Source organism: Pelodiscus sinensis, chromosome 30 (assembly GCF_049634645.1).
Source record: "Pelodiscus sinensis isolate JC-2024 chromosome 30, ASM4963464v1, whole genome shotgun sequence".
Classification (NCBI taxonomy): Eukaryota; Metazoa; Chordata; order Testudines; family Trionychidae; genus Pelodiscus; species Pelodiscus sinensis.
In genome coordinates, this window is record NC_134740.1 from 842,153 (window position 1) to 857,947 (window position 15,795).

General features: G+C 58.1%; 2 protein-coding genes across 5 annotated transcripts in view; one reads left to right on the top strand and one right to left on the bottom strand.

The window, feature by feature from the left end:
* LOC142821334 (uncharacterized) overlaps positions 1-5,563 on the top strand; it is a 5,670-nt gene extending 107 nt beyond the window's left edge. The window contains exons 1-6 of the mRNA XM_075912218.1: positions 1-328; positions 846-1,424; positions 1,510-1,800; positions 2,916-3,074; positions 3,479-3,586; positions 5,122-5,563. The exon at positions 1-328 is cut by the window's left edge and continues 107 nt beyond it. Of these exons, the coding sequence (XP_075768333.1) occupies positions 1-328; positions 846-1,424; positions 1,510-1,800; positions 2,916-3,074; positions 3,479-3,579 (1,458 nt within the window). The 3' untranslated portion in view covers positions 3,580-3,586; positions 5,122-5,563. The remainder of the gene's footprint in view (positions 329-845; positions 1,425-1,509; positions 1,801-2,915; positions 3,075-3,478; positions 3,587-5,121) is intronic.
* A 328-nt stretch (positions 5,564-5,891) lies between these two features.
* LOC142821194 (uncharacterized) lies at positions 5,892-15,722 on the bottom strand. 4 transcript variants are annotated; one of them, XM_075912028.1, is made up of 7 exons: positions 15,594-15,722; positions 10,263-10,370; positions 9,678-9,773; positions 9,452-9,586; positions 8,695-8,780; positions 8,448-8,624; positions 5,893-8,201 (listed from the first exon to the last, which is right to left on the bottom strand). In XM_075912028.1, the coding sequence occupies exons 1-6, from the start codon at positions 15,619-15,621 to the stop codon at positions 8,472-8,474; spliced, it is 606 nt and encodes a 201-aa protein (XP_075768143.1). In that variant the 5' UTR covers positions 15,622-15,722; the 3' UTR covers positions 5,893-8,201; positions 8,448-8,471. The 4 variants fall into 4 exon arrangements, with proteins under 4 accessions (XP_075768142.1, XP_075768143.1, XP_075768141.1 ...); XM_075912026.1 differs by having other exon boundaries at positions 5,894-8,201; positions 9,678-9,765; positions 10,261-10,370; positions 15,594-15,721; XM_075912027.1 differs by having other exon boundaries at positions 5,892-8,201; positions 8,448-8,780.
* Between the last annotated feature and the right edge of the window lie 73 nt (positions 15,723-15,795).

The following is a 15,795-nucleotide window of genomic DNA, read 5'->3' on the forward strand; positions in this document are numbered from 1 at the left end:
TGCCCCGCCCCATTGTCCCCGTCTACCCCAGAGCTGCCCCCTGCCCCCTGGATCGCCCTGGCTCCCCGGCACCCCGGGTTCCTCCCAGGGGAGCAGGTGACTTTCCGGTGCTCGGCTCCCCCGGGCCAGGAGGTGGCCAGGTACAGATTCTACAGGCAGCCAGGGGAGCTGATCGGTGCCGGGGTCCCTGATCCGACGGGGAGCACCCGGCTGGATCTCAGCGCTGGGCCGGGGACGGCTGGGCTGTATGTGTGTGTGTACTGGGCACGGCGCGCCGGCAGGGAGGTGCCGTCCAAGAAGAGCCGGCCTGTCGCTGTGTCCCTGATAGGTGAGCTCGGCCTGGCCTCTGACACCCCAAAACCCTGTGCCCTGTCCCCCTGCACCTCTCCCACCCCCATCTCCCTGTGCCCCATTTCCTTGCTTCCCTGAACACCATCATCCTGCAGCCCTGTGTTTCTGCACCCCACCCCCAGTAACCCATCCCCTGCACCCTTTTTCCCATAGCTTCCCTGAATCCTATCTCCTTGTCCCCCCATTCTCTCTCCCCTTGCACCACTGCACCCCCTCTGCCTGCACCCCGACACCCCTACTTCCTGTCTCCTTCTCCCCTGCCCTCCATGGCTCTGTGTCCCTGCACTCTGCACCCCAGAGGTTGCCCATGGGGAGAAGGTTTCTGAGCATCGGCGGGGGGGCGGTGTGTGTGTGTGTGCGTGTGTGTGTGTGCGTGCGCCCTGTGGCCTCCGTCAGGAGCAGGGAGGCAAAGACTCAGCTGGACCCAGGTCCCCGCGGGGCGTTCGGAGATGTTTGTGGCAGGAGGCTGAGATGAGGCTCGTTTCCACCCTCAGATCATCCCCCGAAGCCCTCGGTGTTGCTGGCTCCGGACTCTCTGGCCTACGTGTCTGGGGACAGGGTGGAGATTTGCTGCTTGGCTCCCCCCACGGCCTCCCCGGAGTGGTTCAGTTTTTACCAGAGCGGCAAGGTGATTGGACACCAGCCGGGAAACACCTCGACGTGGCAGCTGGATCTTCAACGTAGCGGCACCGGAAACGCCACCCGGTCGTTCTCCTGCACCTACGAGCAGCGGATCCAGGGCAGGCCGGTGCCCTCCCACACCAGCGACCCCGTCTCCATCCCCGTGTTCCCGGCGCCGGCCGCCCCGTCCCTGCGGCTCATCCCGCCCCACCCGCTCTACGTGACGGGGGAGACGGTGACGGCCGAGTGTGTCGCCCCCGCTGGGCCCTACGAGCCCCGGGCCCACCGGCTGCAGAGAGACGAGGAGCCGGGTGCAGAGATGCTGGGGCCCTGGCATGACCTGACAGTCACACCCAGCACCCGCGGGCGCTACCGGTGCGAGTACAGCACAGAGCTCCACGGGCGCCGCCTCCAGTCACCCCCCAGCCCGTCGGTGGTACTAGAAGTGACGGGTACGGAAAACCCCCAGTGCCCGTCATACGCTAGAGCTGCCCTGCTCCCCATCAGCCCTGCTGACCCCTCCCCTGCTCCCCACAGATCCCCCTCCCCCGCCGGAGCTGAGCGTGGACTCCCCGTCCGGCGTGGTGAGCGAGGGGGCCCCCCTGCTCCTCACCTGCAGGGCCCCCGGGGACACCACCCAGCGGAGGTTCCACTTCTACCAGGACGGGGCCGAGCTCAGCCCCCCGGAGCCCAGCGCCAGCCCCGAGCGCCGCTTCCCGCAGGCCGCGCCGAATAACAGCGGGAACTTCACCTGCGGGTACGAGGAGCCCGTGGGCGGGAGGTGGATCCTGTCCCTCCCGAGCCGGGCCGTGAACGTCGCCGTGGCAGGTGAGGTCTCTGCTTCTTCCCTCCCCAGCCTTGGCCTCCCCTGGGGCGGGAGACCGACTTGTGGGTGCAGTACCGGAGCCTGACACCAGGGGGCAGCGATTCCCTAGGGGGCGGGGCCCATACCCAGAGCATCTGGCAGGCAGAAAGTGTCTCCTTAAAGGGGAGGTGGCAACGTGGTCTCTGCCCTGGCTGGGGCCTGGGGGAGCTAGGGGGTCCCCAAACCTTCCCTCCCCATTAACTCCTCCCTGAGGGGAGCTGCTTGACACCGAGGTCCCTGATCTGGGGGAGGGGTGCCTGGCTGGATCTGAGCGCTGGGCCGGGGACGGCCGGGCAGTATGTGTGTCCTGGGCACGGCGCGCCGGGCAAGAGGTGTTGTCCAAGGAGAGCCGGCCTTTCGCTGTGTCCCTGACAGAGGAGTTTGTCCTGATCTGACACCCCAAAGCCCTGTGCCCTGTTCCCCTGTAGCCCTGCATCTCTTCACCCTTCTCTCCGGCTGTCTCCCGTCCCCATTCTCCTGCATCCTCTCACAACCCTCTGCCTCTGGACCCTACACCCCATCCCTAAGCACCCTGCACTATCCCCTGGTCCCCAGCTCCCAGCCTCCATGCCCCTGCACTGCCGCTTGTTGTATGCCCTGCCCCAAGAGAGCCAGGGACTGGGCAGAGCTCAGTGCTAAGTGGCTCTGGTTCTGGGAGATGCTGGATCCCGGCTGGATCCCGGCTGGGCAGGGGCATGGAGAGTCGGTCTCATCAGAGTGGATGGGGGCAGCTGGACTGGTTCACCCCAAGCGCGGACGGAGCAGGGTCTGATCCTGGCATAACCACGGGGTGGGGCTGGGAAGGGGCGAGCGACGGAGCCCAGAGGAGGCAGGAGAACAAGGACGGGAGCTGGGCTGGGTTCACTGGAGGCTGCCCATGGGGAGACGGTTTGTGAGCATCAGGGGGCTGCCCTGGACTGGCCTCCGGCAGGAGCGGGGAGGCAAAGTCCCGGCTGGCCCCATGTCCCCGTGGGGTGTTAGGAGACGTGTGGCAGGAGGACCCCTCCCCTGCTCCTCACAGATCCCCCTCCCCCGCCAGAGTGGTGAGTGAGGGGCCCCCCCTGCTTCTCACCTGCAGGGCCCCCTGAGGCGCCGGCAAGTGGAGGTTCCACTTCTACAAGGATGGAGCCGAGCTCGCAGCCGGGGCCGGGGGGTCGGAGCTCAGCCCCCCGGAGCCTAGTGCCGGCTCCGAGCGCCGCTTCCCGCAGGTCACACCCAACAGCAGTGGTACGAGGAGGTACGAGGAGCACTTGGCCAGGAGCTGGGTCCTGTCCCCCTCGAGCCGGGCCGTGAACGTTGCCGTGATGGGTGAGGTCTCTGCTTGTCCCCCACAGCACCCCCAACCCCGAGTGCCAGCCACCCCTGGGGGGGGGCTGACCTCCTGGGTGCAGTACTGGGAGGCGGCCTTTCAGTCTTATCTGCACAGTGGCATGTCCGGCTCCTAGACACGTTCGAATCCAGAAGGCACCCCTAGGTTGTGCAAACTGACGTGCTGGGTAGCACAGTCCATCTTCTCTGTGGGAGAGGCAGAGTGGGACGGAGATGCCTAGGGGTGAAGAGGCACCAAGCGGGGCTCATCTCCAGGTAGCCTTATCGTGGAGGAATCCCAACGTGTCTGACATTTCCTCTCTGGGTCCACAGCCCGGGGAGTCCCTGTCCCATGGATTGTAGACGCTGCTATTGGAGGCTCCTTCTTCCTCATCATCATCCTCATCTTCCTCATCACCCACGTTTTCCTCTAGCGTGAAGGTAGGTATTCCGCTCAGGGCCAGGCAGCCTCTTGGTGCCACTTGCTAGACTATCAAGTGCCTGGTGATTTGTGGAGAGAGCCACAAGGTAGGGAATTTATTGAGCGGAAGAGGAGGAGAAAGAGATGGGTGTGTCCACAGGGCATCCTGAAGATAGCAAGGTGATAGGGAACAGCCAGCATGGATTTGTAAAGAACAAACCATGTCAGACCAATCGGATAGCTTTCTTTGATAGGATAACGAGTTTTGTGGATAAGGGAGAAGCGGTGGATGTAGTATACCTAGACTTTAGTAAGGTGTTTGATACGGTCTCGCATGATATTCTTATTGATAAACTAGGCAAATACAACTTAGATGGGGCTACTATAAGGTGGGTGCATAACTGGCTGGATAATTGTACTCAGAGAGTCGTTATTAATGGTTCACAATCCTGCTGGAAAGGCAGAACAAGTGGGGTTCTGCAGGGGTCTGCTTTGGGACCGGCTCTGTTCAATATCTTCATCAACGATTTAGATATTGGCATAGAAAGTACGCTTATTAAGTTTGCAGATGATACCAAGCTGGGAGGGGTTGCGACTGCTCTGGAGGACGGGTCAGAATTCAAAATGATCTGGACAAATTGGAGAAATGGTCGGAGGGAAACAGGATGAAGTTTAATAAAGAGAAATGCAAAGTGCTCCACTTAGGGAGGAACAATCAGTTTCATACATACAGAACGGGAAGCGACTGTCTGGGAAGGAGTACGGCAGAAAGGGATCTAGGGGTTATAGTGGACCACAAGCTGAATATGAGTCAGCAGTGTGATGCTGTTGCAAAAAAAGGAAACATGATTCTGGGATGTATTAACAGACGTGTTGTGAGCAAGACACGAGGAGTCGTTCTTCCGCTCTACTCTGCGCTGGTTAGGCCTCAGCTGGAGGATTGTGTCCAGTTCTGGGCAGCACATTTCAGGAAAGATGTGGAGAAATTGGAGAGGGTCCCGAGAAGAGCAACAAGAATGATGAAAGGTCTAGAGAACATGAGCTATGAGGGAAGGGTGAAGGAACTGGGTTTGTTTAGTTTAGAAAAGAGAAGATTGAGGGGGGACATGATAGCCGTTTTCAGGTATCTAAAAGGGTGTCATAAGGAGGAGGGAGAAAACTTGTTCATCTTGGCCTCTGAGGATAGAACAAGCAGCAATGGGCTTAAACTGCAGCAAGGGAGGTTTAGGTTGGATGTTAGGAAAAAGTTCCTAACTGTCAGGGTGGTTAAACACTGGGATAAATTGCCCAGGGAGGTTGTGGAATCCCCATCTCTGGAGATATTGAAGAGCAGGTTAGATAAATGTCTATCAGGGATGGTCTAGACAGTGCTTGGTCCTGCCATGAGGGCAGGGGACTGGACTCGATGACTCTCGATGTCCCTCCAGTCCTAGTATTCTGTGATTCTATGAAAGGGGATGTTGGGGAGACATTTCAGGAGTTGGCTCTATGCTGCCACATTAGCCTCACCGCGGGGTCGATGCCTTTTCATTGCTGTCCCGTCTTTGTGTTACAGGTTCCCAGGGAGCCTGGAGCCCAGAAAAAGTCTTGTTTTACTGCAGGATCTCCCGTTTGGGTCTTTGTATATTGGATCTTTCGCTCCATGGACCGGGGGGGGGCATTCCTGCCAGAGTATCCCCCAGCAGTTGTCTGGCCTGGTTGAACGGTTCACTTGTTCTGCCCTCGAGCTGCTCATCAGTCACCCACGTGCAGCTTCTCCCCAGGCCTCGGTGTCTGATCTTCACTTGCTTTCTCCCCCGGGGAACAGAGCTGTGCAGTTTGGGAAAGAAAGAGTCCCGACTTTCCAATTAAAATCGAGTTTATTTTTTTGCCGTGGGGGAGTGAACGTTAAGGGATTAGCAAATGCAGCGAAAGCAGGAGCCTAAAGGCTAAGAGGGTAAACATGGTAGGAAGGGGTGTGTGTGGGTGTGTGTGTGTGTGTGTGTGTGTCCCTTTGTGTGTGTGTGTCCCTGTGTGTGTGTGTGTGTGTCCCTGTGTGTGTGTGTGTGTGTGTCCCTTTGTGTGTGTGTGTGTGTGTGTGGGTGTGTGTGTGTGTGTGTCCCTTTGTGTGTGTGTGTCCCTGTGTGTGTGTGTGTGTGTGTGTGTCCCTGTGTGTGTGTGTGTGTGTGTGTGTGTGTGTGTCCCTTTGTGTGTGTGTGTCCCTGTGTGTGTGTGTGTGTGTCCCTTTGTGTGTGTGTGTGTGTGTGTGTGTGGGTGTGTGTGTGTGTGTGTGTGTGGGTGTGTGTGTGTGGGTGTGGGTGTGTATGTGTGGGTGGGTGTGTGGGTGTGGGTGTGGGTGTGTGTGTGGGTGTGTGTGTGTGTGTGTGTGTGTGTGTGTGTCCCTGCTGGAGGAAATGGTCCCTGCTCCATGTGTGGTAGATGGACGATGTGCCAAACTGGGAGGTTTCTAGATTGGGTGTTTGCATCCTGATTTTTAAAGGGCCCATGATTTGGATTTCTGGTTTCCTGCCCCCCCCCCCCCGAGTGGTTCTCTGGAGGTTGTGGATAAACCCCTAGTGACGCGGCACCCCCTCTCCCCTCTCCCCTCTCCCTCCAGTCCCCTCCCTCCGGTGGTGCTCAGGGAGTCACAGAGGAAGGGAAGGTCAGAGACGGATACACATCGGAGCCGGGGGGTGGGGGGAGGGACAGAGTGAATGGGGCAGGGCAGAGCCAAGGAGGCAGGGAGGGGAATTCACTGCCCCCCCAAGGGGGCCCTGATGGGACAGCAAGCCAGCCCTGTGTAGCCTGTACTCCTACATACTTTCCTGAACTTTTCACTGGTTTATCCTATTCTACCAGTAACGCAAGGACCTACTGGGATCCAACCCCGTAAGACGTTAGCCGTGGTGTAGATGGGTTATAAGTAAGAGTTACTATCTATCGTATTTTTTGGAAAAGAATGATAGCGAGGTAGGGATCAGCCTGTGGACATTTCTAGCTCTTCTAAGTAGGTCAAACCACCCCAGGGCCAGTGTGCTAGCACAGAATGTGTCGTTATCTTGTGTGGTATCTGGAGATGCCAAAAATACAACGGCCTCCAGATGAGACATCCTGCTCGACCAAGAAAGCGGGGGTGGTGGGCGACGTTTCTTGGGATTTTCGCCACAAGTGCCCATTTTTGGAATTTGCCCACGCAGCGATACCGCATACATATTCAAAAGGGTGTCCTAGTTTCATTCCCCAATCGGCTGTGTGCCGAAATCTGGTTTGGGCTTTGAGGGGATTGGCTAGAGGTGACGCAGGAAGAGCTATAACACCCCACGGCAGGTCGTGTGGAACAGGACTTCCTTCCTCAAGCTTTCGTCCTCGTTTTCCTGTACAGTCCTGGTGCTCTTTTAAGTCTCGTCTTCCCCTGCTACTCTCTGCCCTCTTGCTGAGACCCTCGCTCTACCAGCGGCGTTAATGGACCGGCCGGATGCAAGAGGAGAAAGGGTAAGAGGTTAAACATGGTAGAACGGGTGTGTGTGTGTGTGTGTGTGTGTGTGTGTGTGTGTTCGTTCCAGCTGGCCCCTGCTGGAGGGGATGAGACCAGGTGGGATACAGCAGGCGTTGAGAAGGGGGGTAGAAATCCGAGTCCTGTCTGTGTCTGAAATGCCGGGGATCACCGCAGATTTGGGCCGACGTTCTATTTCAGGAGGTCTCCTACCCTGGCCCGGATGGGAGAAAAGGGCCGAGTGATTACATCGCTCCGTTGGCACCAAGCGCTCCAAACAGAGACACTTCCTGGGCAGCAGAATCCACTCCACGGACATCCGACCCGGCGCAAGGGAGGAGAGCCCTAAAATTCACAGGGTGACCCTGAACCTTGGGAAGGGGACGGGGTGGGGGTGAGGTGGACCCTGGATTCCAGAAGATGGTTGAGTTGGAGGAAGTCTATGAAGTGGGGTTCAGAGGAGAGGATTGGGGTGTTGTGGGTGATTTGGAAGGTCTCTGTTGAGGTGCTTGAGTAGGTGTTGGGGGTCCAACGGGTGGCTATGAGATGTTCTGGGATTGTGGGTGTTAGGATAGCTGGGGGTGGGGGATGGTGAGGGACGTGAGGTTCAAGGAACTGGGGAAGCAGCAGTGAAAGAATTATTGGTTTTGTCTGGGCGAGGGGGCGTGTTAGCAGTGCCAGCGGGGAGTTTTTTGAGGCAAACCCATTTCTACAGGGTTCGACCGGTCAGTTTCACCGCGAGGGGGGCTCAGGGCCGGGAGGGAACCTGGGGTTACAAAGAGGTTCAAGGACCTTGCTCTCAATCAGGCAGAGGTAGGATCTGAAGACATCTAAGTCCCAGGCTCCGGTCTCTCTCGCTGGGGGCTGTTCGACTGGGCACCAATCACAGCCCATGGGTCTCCCTGGGTGAATGGCTGCAGACCACACCTGCGACGGTTGAGAGGTTCAAGTATTCTGCGGCATTGGGAGACGACGGCTGCCCCGTGTCCGGGTGAACGGTGTAACTAGCCGGAGGCTTCGTGGTGGATTTGGAGGGCTCTAGTTTTCGCTCGGAGGAGAAGTGAAACCAAGTGTCGAAAGTGCCAACTGTTCTCAAGAAAGGGGTTTCCTGTTTCCTGATCGGGCCTTCCACAACATGCCCCCCCATGCCGATGAGAACGGCCCTACAGGGTCAGAAAAGGGCGTTTGGTCAGAAACAAGTCTCCTCTGGGCCCATCTACCCCAGTCCTCCAACAGCGACCAACACCAGGTGCCCCGGAGGGAACGAATGGGACATCCCATCCATTGATCCATCCCTTGTTGTCCAATCCCAACGCTTCTTTGAGGATTTCAACCAGGGCCTGTTGAGTTGCAGTCAATGGCTCTACCCCTGCGTTGAAGGAAGAGCTACCTACATCTGCAAGACTTACCGCCGAGGGTGGGTCAGGTCTTCCCTACGCCTTTTGCTGGAGGGGGCAGTACAGCGTCTTGGGATACACCCCCCCGGCGTCTCCTGCTGGCCGGGGTCTGCTCTCTGCTGATGGCGCTGGCAGGGCGGCGGCGTAGGGCATGACGATGGTTGTGTAGGCCGCGGCGGGAGCCTGGAGCTGGCGAGAGACACAGTGAGCGGGCAGGAAGCAGAAAGGAGATGGGGGAGGGGGGCCCGGTTCTCGTTACCTCTGCCGCCTGCCCCTGTGGTGCGTGGCTTTGATCCTGGCTCCTGAGCTCCAGCTGCAGGAGGGTGGGGGCTGAGATCTCCACATCTACGTGACAAAGAGCAGGAAGGGTCGATGTGCCGGGCAAGAGGGAACCCGCCCCGCCCTGGTGGAGGTGGTTTCCGCCGAGCTGATCCATAAGCCGGGGAGGGAACTCCATGGCTCAGCACAGTGCTACTGGTGGGGCCCCCCACATAGGGGTCACCATCGTTCTGACCGAACAAAACCGAACACCCATGCCCCGCCCCTTTTCCGGGACTCTGCCCCCTCCCTCCCTCGCTGGCTCCCGCCTCACTCATGCACTTCTCCTCACCAGGTTTTGGGGGGGACCCGTTTCGACCTGGTGCCCGGTGGAAAACTGGCCACTGGGCCAGCTGAACCCCAGGTCATGGGGTTCTGGGGGGTGGGGTGCCAGGCCCTGGGGTTTGGCTTTCTGGCCTTGCAAATGGGTGCTCCCTCTCAGAAGCACTGGTGGGGGGGAGGCGAGGGGAAGACCTAGCACCCAGACTCTGGCTGTGGCCTCTTTCTGCTCTCGGCCTCTTCCCACCGCGTGTGCACCAGGTGACCAGTTTCCCTGCATCCTGTGCCTCTGGCCTCCAGGCCCCGTCCGCTTGCCTCGCCGGGGCTGTGGGTCGCGGCTGCTGCCGGGGGGACAAGGGCCCCGAGGGGAGCGACGGGAAGAGGAAACGGGGGAAGGATGCGGCTCCCCCCGGACGTACCTCTCGAGCTATCGCAGCAACCGCAGCAGCAGCAGCAGCAGCAGCAGCAGGAAAGACCAAAGAGGATGCTGCCCAGAAAGAAAACTTGCAGGATAATCGACCAGGGGTCGCTCTTGTGTGGGGCAGGCTTTGGGACTGAAGGCAGGAGAGAGAAGTCAGAGCCCCCCTGTGCCCACGGGTGGGGTGATGTGGGGCAGACCACCCCACCCCTCTTCGGGGTCATTACTGGTGAAGTGGTTCCAGGGGAAGATCCCGATCTCCTGGTGCCCATCATGCAGCGCTCCGGACAGGTGGGCCATGGGCGGCGGCAGGGGACGGGGACCTGCGGGGAGCAGCAAAGGGGAGCGGTCGGCAGGGGAGCCGCAGGGCTGTGCTGTATAATGGGCACAGCTGGAGACCAGAGAGTCCCATTTTCCCTCAGTGGGGGTTGGGGGTGACCCCATGGCTTTGCCCCTTCCCGTGTGTGTGGCGTGGGACCGGTGGGTGGCCGGCCCCGAGTCGCCAGCTTTCTGCCCCCACCTAGAGCAGGGGTTCCCAAACTTTTCAGCATCCTGCCCACTTTTTTATTTTTGAGGAACCCTCCCCCCTCGTTGAGCCAAAAAACCCAAACAAACTCTTTCTTGGGGGGAGGGTGGGTTTGGTCACCTCGTGCCCCCTGTGAAATTTCTTCATGCCTCCCCAGAGGGGCACCCCCCCAGCTTGGGAAGCCCCGGCCTAGAGGGTCCTCCTCAGATGGGACTTTCCATCCATCTCGGGGTGTCCCCGGCTCGCTAGGATGTCCCGCCTGCAGGATCCCGTCATGGGTACTCACCAGGTGCCGAGGCCGGGAAGGGTGCGTCTCGGCTGCGGCGGGTGGCACCGTGCGGGTTGCGAGCCCTCCATGGCGCGGCGATGCTGTAGGTCACCACCGAGGCGGTGACTAGGGAGCAAAGGGGGGGAGGAGAGCTCAGGCCTAGCAGGGCACCCCAGAAATCCACTCATCCAGTGCCCTAGCCCCGGGACGGGCCCAGCCAGCCCGACGTCTGATGTCTACATCGAGGAGCAAACCCCAGCCCCTGTCTCTGCTCCACCGATTGCTCTTCGGTGCCTTTCCAGCCTTGCGGGTCTCCCATCTCCTGACCCCCCCCAGGAGCAAGGGATGTTCTGGATCAGGGATGGGGGAGAAGGGTGGGAGGCCCCCTAAACTCCCCACCGCAGAGACAAGGAGAGATCCCTGCAGAGGAACTTTGGGGGCGAAGTTGCCTTCCCCTCGCCCCACTACAGCTGCCAATTTTCATCCGACGTACCCCTCCCAATGTGAGTTGTGTTGATGTACATCTGGGCCAGCCCCCCTGCCTTTGGGGAGTCCCTTAGCCCGCTTTCCCAATGCAGGAGCCTGGTCCATGCCTGGCGTAGTTTGTGTTGGCTGCTCCGTTGCTCCCAGGACTTGAACCCACACCACCCGGTGCCCTACAGGTGTGGGTGCTGGTCCCCTGGGTTCGGCCCACCCTGCCTCATCTTGCTGCTGGTGGGCTGGGCTGCTGGCTGCTCCTAGGGTAGGTGGGGTTTGGGTCGCTGACTCCAACCTGCCGCCCTGTCCTCTTCTGCCCGACCTCTCCTCCCTAGTCACTGCCAAGCTGGGGACCTATGGCATCGCCACGCCAGGGAGGGCTCGAAACCCACACCGGGCCACCCGCCGCAGCCGAGACACCGTGTGCGTTTCGCCTCATGCCGGTCTTCATGGAATGAGGTTTAATCCCTGGGAGACCCCAAGGAGGTTGGTCTCCCTGTCCCACCTAACCCTGGGGCGATGTCTTCTAGCCACAGATGAGATGTCAGCCTCTTCCTAGCTGGTGCTGGCGCTCTTGGGGGTGGGGGACTTGAACGAACAACCCAGGCTAATGCCCTAACCCCTAGGCCACTTCAGAACGTGCCCCACTTCTCTACCTTCAGGGTGTCCCTTATCCGGTCTTCCTACATCCACTGGAGGTACCTTATCCACTGGAGGAGCACTCCAACCTTCCTACGTTCTTGGTGCCCCCTTATCCGTCCTATGTCCCAAGGCTGCCAGGGTGGGGCTTGAACCCGGCTGAGGACGGGGCTGGCTGAGCGATGGGGATGCTAGGAGGTGGGTCAAGTCCCGACACTGGTCAGTTGCCCCCGGTCCTCCCCGTATAGAGCGCAATGACTTGTGTTGAGGGAAATCTTCTTCCGGAAAGTGGACTCTTCTTCCTCCTTTGCTCTTTCTTCCCCAAGGATGGGTGGAAACGTAACACGTTGAAGGCGCAGGGACATTTCATGTTGTAAACTTTCGGGAAATATTTGGGCCTCCGACCCTAAAACTCTGGGGGAAACAACTCCCTGCAGGAGTTACCTACTCACCAAAACCTAAGCTTGATGGACAGCTTAATGGGACGTTCGTGGTGTAGAGCAGGGGGTTTCAACCTGTGGGCCGTAGACCCCTTGCAGGGGGGAGGGGTGCTGATTATGTCTAAGATATCCACAGGGCTCCATCTGAACATTTTTAGATATTCCCGTGTGGAGCCCTGCAAGTCCACGAGTAGCCGTTTTATGTCCACAGGTATCTCCACCTGCAGAGGTGGAGATCAGGGCTCATGTTGGCACGTTCGTGTTTAGAACCCAGCAAATTTTTGGGTATCTGCAGATCACAGAAGTGGAAGGGATCGCAAGAGTCCAGTCCCGGCAGGACCAAGCACCGTCTAGACTGCCCCTGACAGGTGTCTGTCCGACCTGTTCTGAAATATCCCCAGGGTTGGAGACTCTACAACCTCCCTAGGCAATTTAGTCCAGGGTTTCACCACCTGGACAGGTAGGAAGTTTTCCCTCATGCTCAACCTAAACCTCCCTGGCTGCAATTTAAGCCCATTGCTTTGTGTCCTGTCCTCAGAGGCCAAGGAGAAAAAATTTTCTCCCTCCTCCTTGTGACACCCTTTTAGATACCTGAAAATGGCTCTCACGTCCCCTCTCAGTCTTCTCTTTTCCAAACTGAAGAAGCCCAATTCTTTCAGCCTTCCCTCCTAGTGCATGTTCTCTAGACCTTTCATCATTCTCGTTGCTCTTCTCTGGACCTTCTCCAATTTCTCCACATCTTTCCCGAAATGCGGTGCCCGGAACTGGACCCAATCCTCCAATTCATCCACGCAGAGTGGAGCGGAAGAATGACTTCTCATGTCTCGCTCGCCACACTCCTGGATACCGATATCCAGGGCTTGACAAACGGCGGCGAAACCTACTCGCCAGCCCCGCACTGCTCATGCACAAGATCCGCATTGCGCACGCGCACGCCACTCGTGAACAGGGCGACCGGCTGAAATCTACTCGCCAGTTGATTCAGTGATTTGTCGAGCCCTGTCGATATCCATGGCTCATGTTTGCACGTGTGGACACCAGCTTTGTGTGTGGACAGGGCTCTGTTCTTGTGCTAGCCGTGAACACCAGTGTGAATGGGGGAAGTTAGAGTCTAAGCCGCGGATCAAATCTGATGATACATCCTGCTCCCATGAGACATGTTGCACATACACACAAAAGGGGGTGTCCATAAATGTAGCGGGGGGAGAAGGTTGAAACCCCCTGATGTCGAGTTGGACCTGAAGAGCTGTAGGTTGGCTCATCTCTGAAATCTACCGTATGTTGGAGAGAATTTATCTGCCCGCTCAAAAACTCCTCAAACAGTAAGAGTGAGGACCACCAAACCTGGTAGGCAGCTTCCTCGGGTCATAACTGCAAGCCAGGTCAGTACCCGGACAATGGGGTGTGCCTGGAATGGGACTGGTTCTCAGAAAACCAGGCAGAAGAGAGAGACTCACCAGGCGGGTAAAAGTGGGCAGCTTTACTCGCTGGAGCTGAGCCAACCACGGAAAGGTGGTTCTCCCCGGCCCCAAATGGCCGTGGGGAGAGAGGGCGGGGTTGTCTTCTCCCCCCAGGGCAGCCTGCACCCCGAACCTCTGCCCCCACTCCCGCCCCTGCCCCAGAGCAGCGATTGACATGAAGTAAGGATGTTTTCATTGTATTTTCCAAAAAAATCCCAAACTGAGTTGAGCGAAGGACCCGAGCCAGGTCGTCTAGCGCAGTGTTTCTCAACCAGCGGTACGAGTACCCTTAGGGGTACGTCAACACAACTGAAATGTGGAGAAAATGGAATTTTGTTGTCAGTTTTACAGCACTTGATTATTTTTGTACTTTTTACACCCAAAAGTTTCTTCGTCCGCCTGGCTACGATTACGTTGTTTAAACAAAGGTGTTGCAATGGTAGAAAAAAATGTGTGTGTCTGAAAACTTTAGGCACTAGGGGTACTTATAATTGTTTTTTAAAAAATGGGGCACTTTATAAAAACGGGGTGAGAAACACTCGTCTAGTGAGTATCACTCCTGTTGGTTTTGCTTCCCGTAAGGAGCTCCCAGCAGGGACGGAGCAGCAAATCCGCAGTGCGGTTCCCTGGGTGCCATGCGGTGTGTCCTTTTGCCTCTTGGCAAAGGGGGGAGACCGCTCAGAGGCCGAGAAGAGTTAAACAAGCTGCGGGGCTGAAGCCGGCTGCCGAGAGACCTCATGTGACCCCGTCATGCGGAGGAGAAGAAACGAAACTTTCGAGAGGAGAAAAAGCTCAGAAAAGGAAACAGCGAGAGAGACGCTACCCGCGGCGCGGCTGGTGGGAACGGAGGGCGGTCCTGTGACAGACACGCCCTTGTCTCGGAAACCTTGGGGCTCGTGTAGCTGCCGCAAGAGGTTAAGGGGTAACAGGCCGTTGGGGTGTCTAGGGTGACTGTATTGTCACAGTACGGGGATCTCTAATAGCGCCATAGCCTCCTTCCGCTCCCGCGGGTTCTGTGGCTCAGGGGGTTACTACACGGGGCTTAGATTACAGGGGTCCCCGGTTTGCGCCCCACGGGGGGTAGAGAGTTGCCTGTTGCCCTAGGAGCCCCCCAAGCAGCTGTACGAGGTTGCTACCATCTCCTTGCGGGTTTGACCAGACCTCAAGTTTTTCCTGCTTCCCCTGTGGGCTCTGAGAGAGGAAATATTTCCCAATCCCGTCTCCCCAGTTCGGTTTTACCCAGGCTGGGGAGGAAAACCGGTCTGTGTGTGTGTGTGTGTGTGTGTGTGTGTAGGAAAACAGGTGTGTTTGTGTGTGTGTGTGTGTGTGTGTGTAGGAAAACAGGTGTGTGTGTGTGTATGTGTGTGTGTAGGAAAACAGGTGTGTGTGTGTGTGTGTGTGTATAGGAAACCTGGTGTGTGTGCGTGTGTGTGTATATAGGAAACCTGGTGTGTGTGTGTGTGTGTACAGGAAAACAGGTGTGTGTGTAGCAAACCTGGTGTGTGTGTGTGTATAGGAAAACAGGTGTGTGTGTAGGAAACCTGGTATGTGTGTGTGTGTATAGGAAAACAGGTGCATGTGTGTGTGTGTGTGGGGGGGAAACTGGTGTGTGTGTGTGTGTGTAGGAAAACTGGTGTGTGTGTGTGTGTGTGGGGGGGGGAAACTGGTGTGTGTGTGTGTGTGTAGGAAAACTGGTGTGTGTGTGTGTGTGGGGGGAAACTGGTGTGTGTGTGTGTGTGTGTATAGGAAACCTGATGTGTGTGTGTGTGCGTGTGTGTGTGTGTGTAGGAAACCTGGGGTGTGTTTGTGTGTGTGTGTGTTTCTTTTTTCCAGCCCAAAGTTTCTATTTCATAGAATCATCGACTCCCAGGGCCGGCAGAGCCCTCAGGAGGCACCGAGTCCAGCCCCCTGCCCGAGGCAGGACCAACCCAACTCAATCAACCCGGCCAGGGCTTGGTCAAGCCGGGACTTACAACCTCTAGGGATGGAGACTCCACCCCTCCCTAAGGAACCCAGCCCAGCGCTTCCCACCCGCCTAGGGAAATTGTTTCCCGTAATCTCCAACCTAGACCTCTCCCCTTTTTTCATTTTTCCCACCGACCCCCCAAGTTTCCCTCCGCCCCACGCAGGGGGATCAGATGTTCCGATATTATTCAGAGCACCCCGCTCTTGGGGGATTGGTCTTCTATAAGGAACTATCCCGCCCTGGGAAAAAAGTCCCCCAGTTTCTCACGCTGGTAGTGGGGTGGAGAGGCGTCAGAGGCACCTGCATGGGAGGGGGCGGGATGGGGGGCGACAGGGGCTGGGTTGCTCAGGAGAGGGGAGTCTCTTACCCAGGAGGCGGAGGAGAGCCGGCGCCATGCTGAGCTGGGGCGAGGAGCCGGGTTCTCGGCTGAGCCCCGTCCTCTGCCGATGCCACCGAGGAGACGGCGGCAGGAAACAACACCTCCAGTTTGTGACCCCTCCCTCCGCTGGGGCAGGAAACGCTGGCTGGTGCCAACCCCATCCGAGCGGCTGGGCCAGGCCTGGGACCTC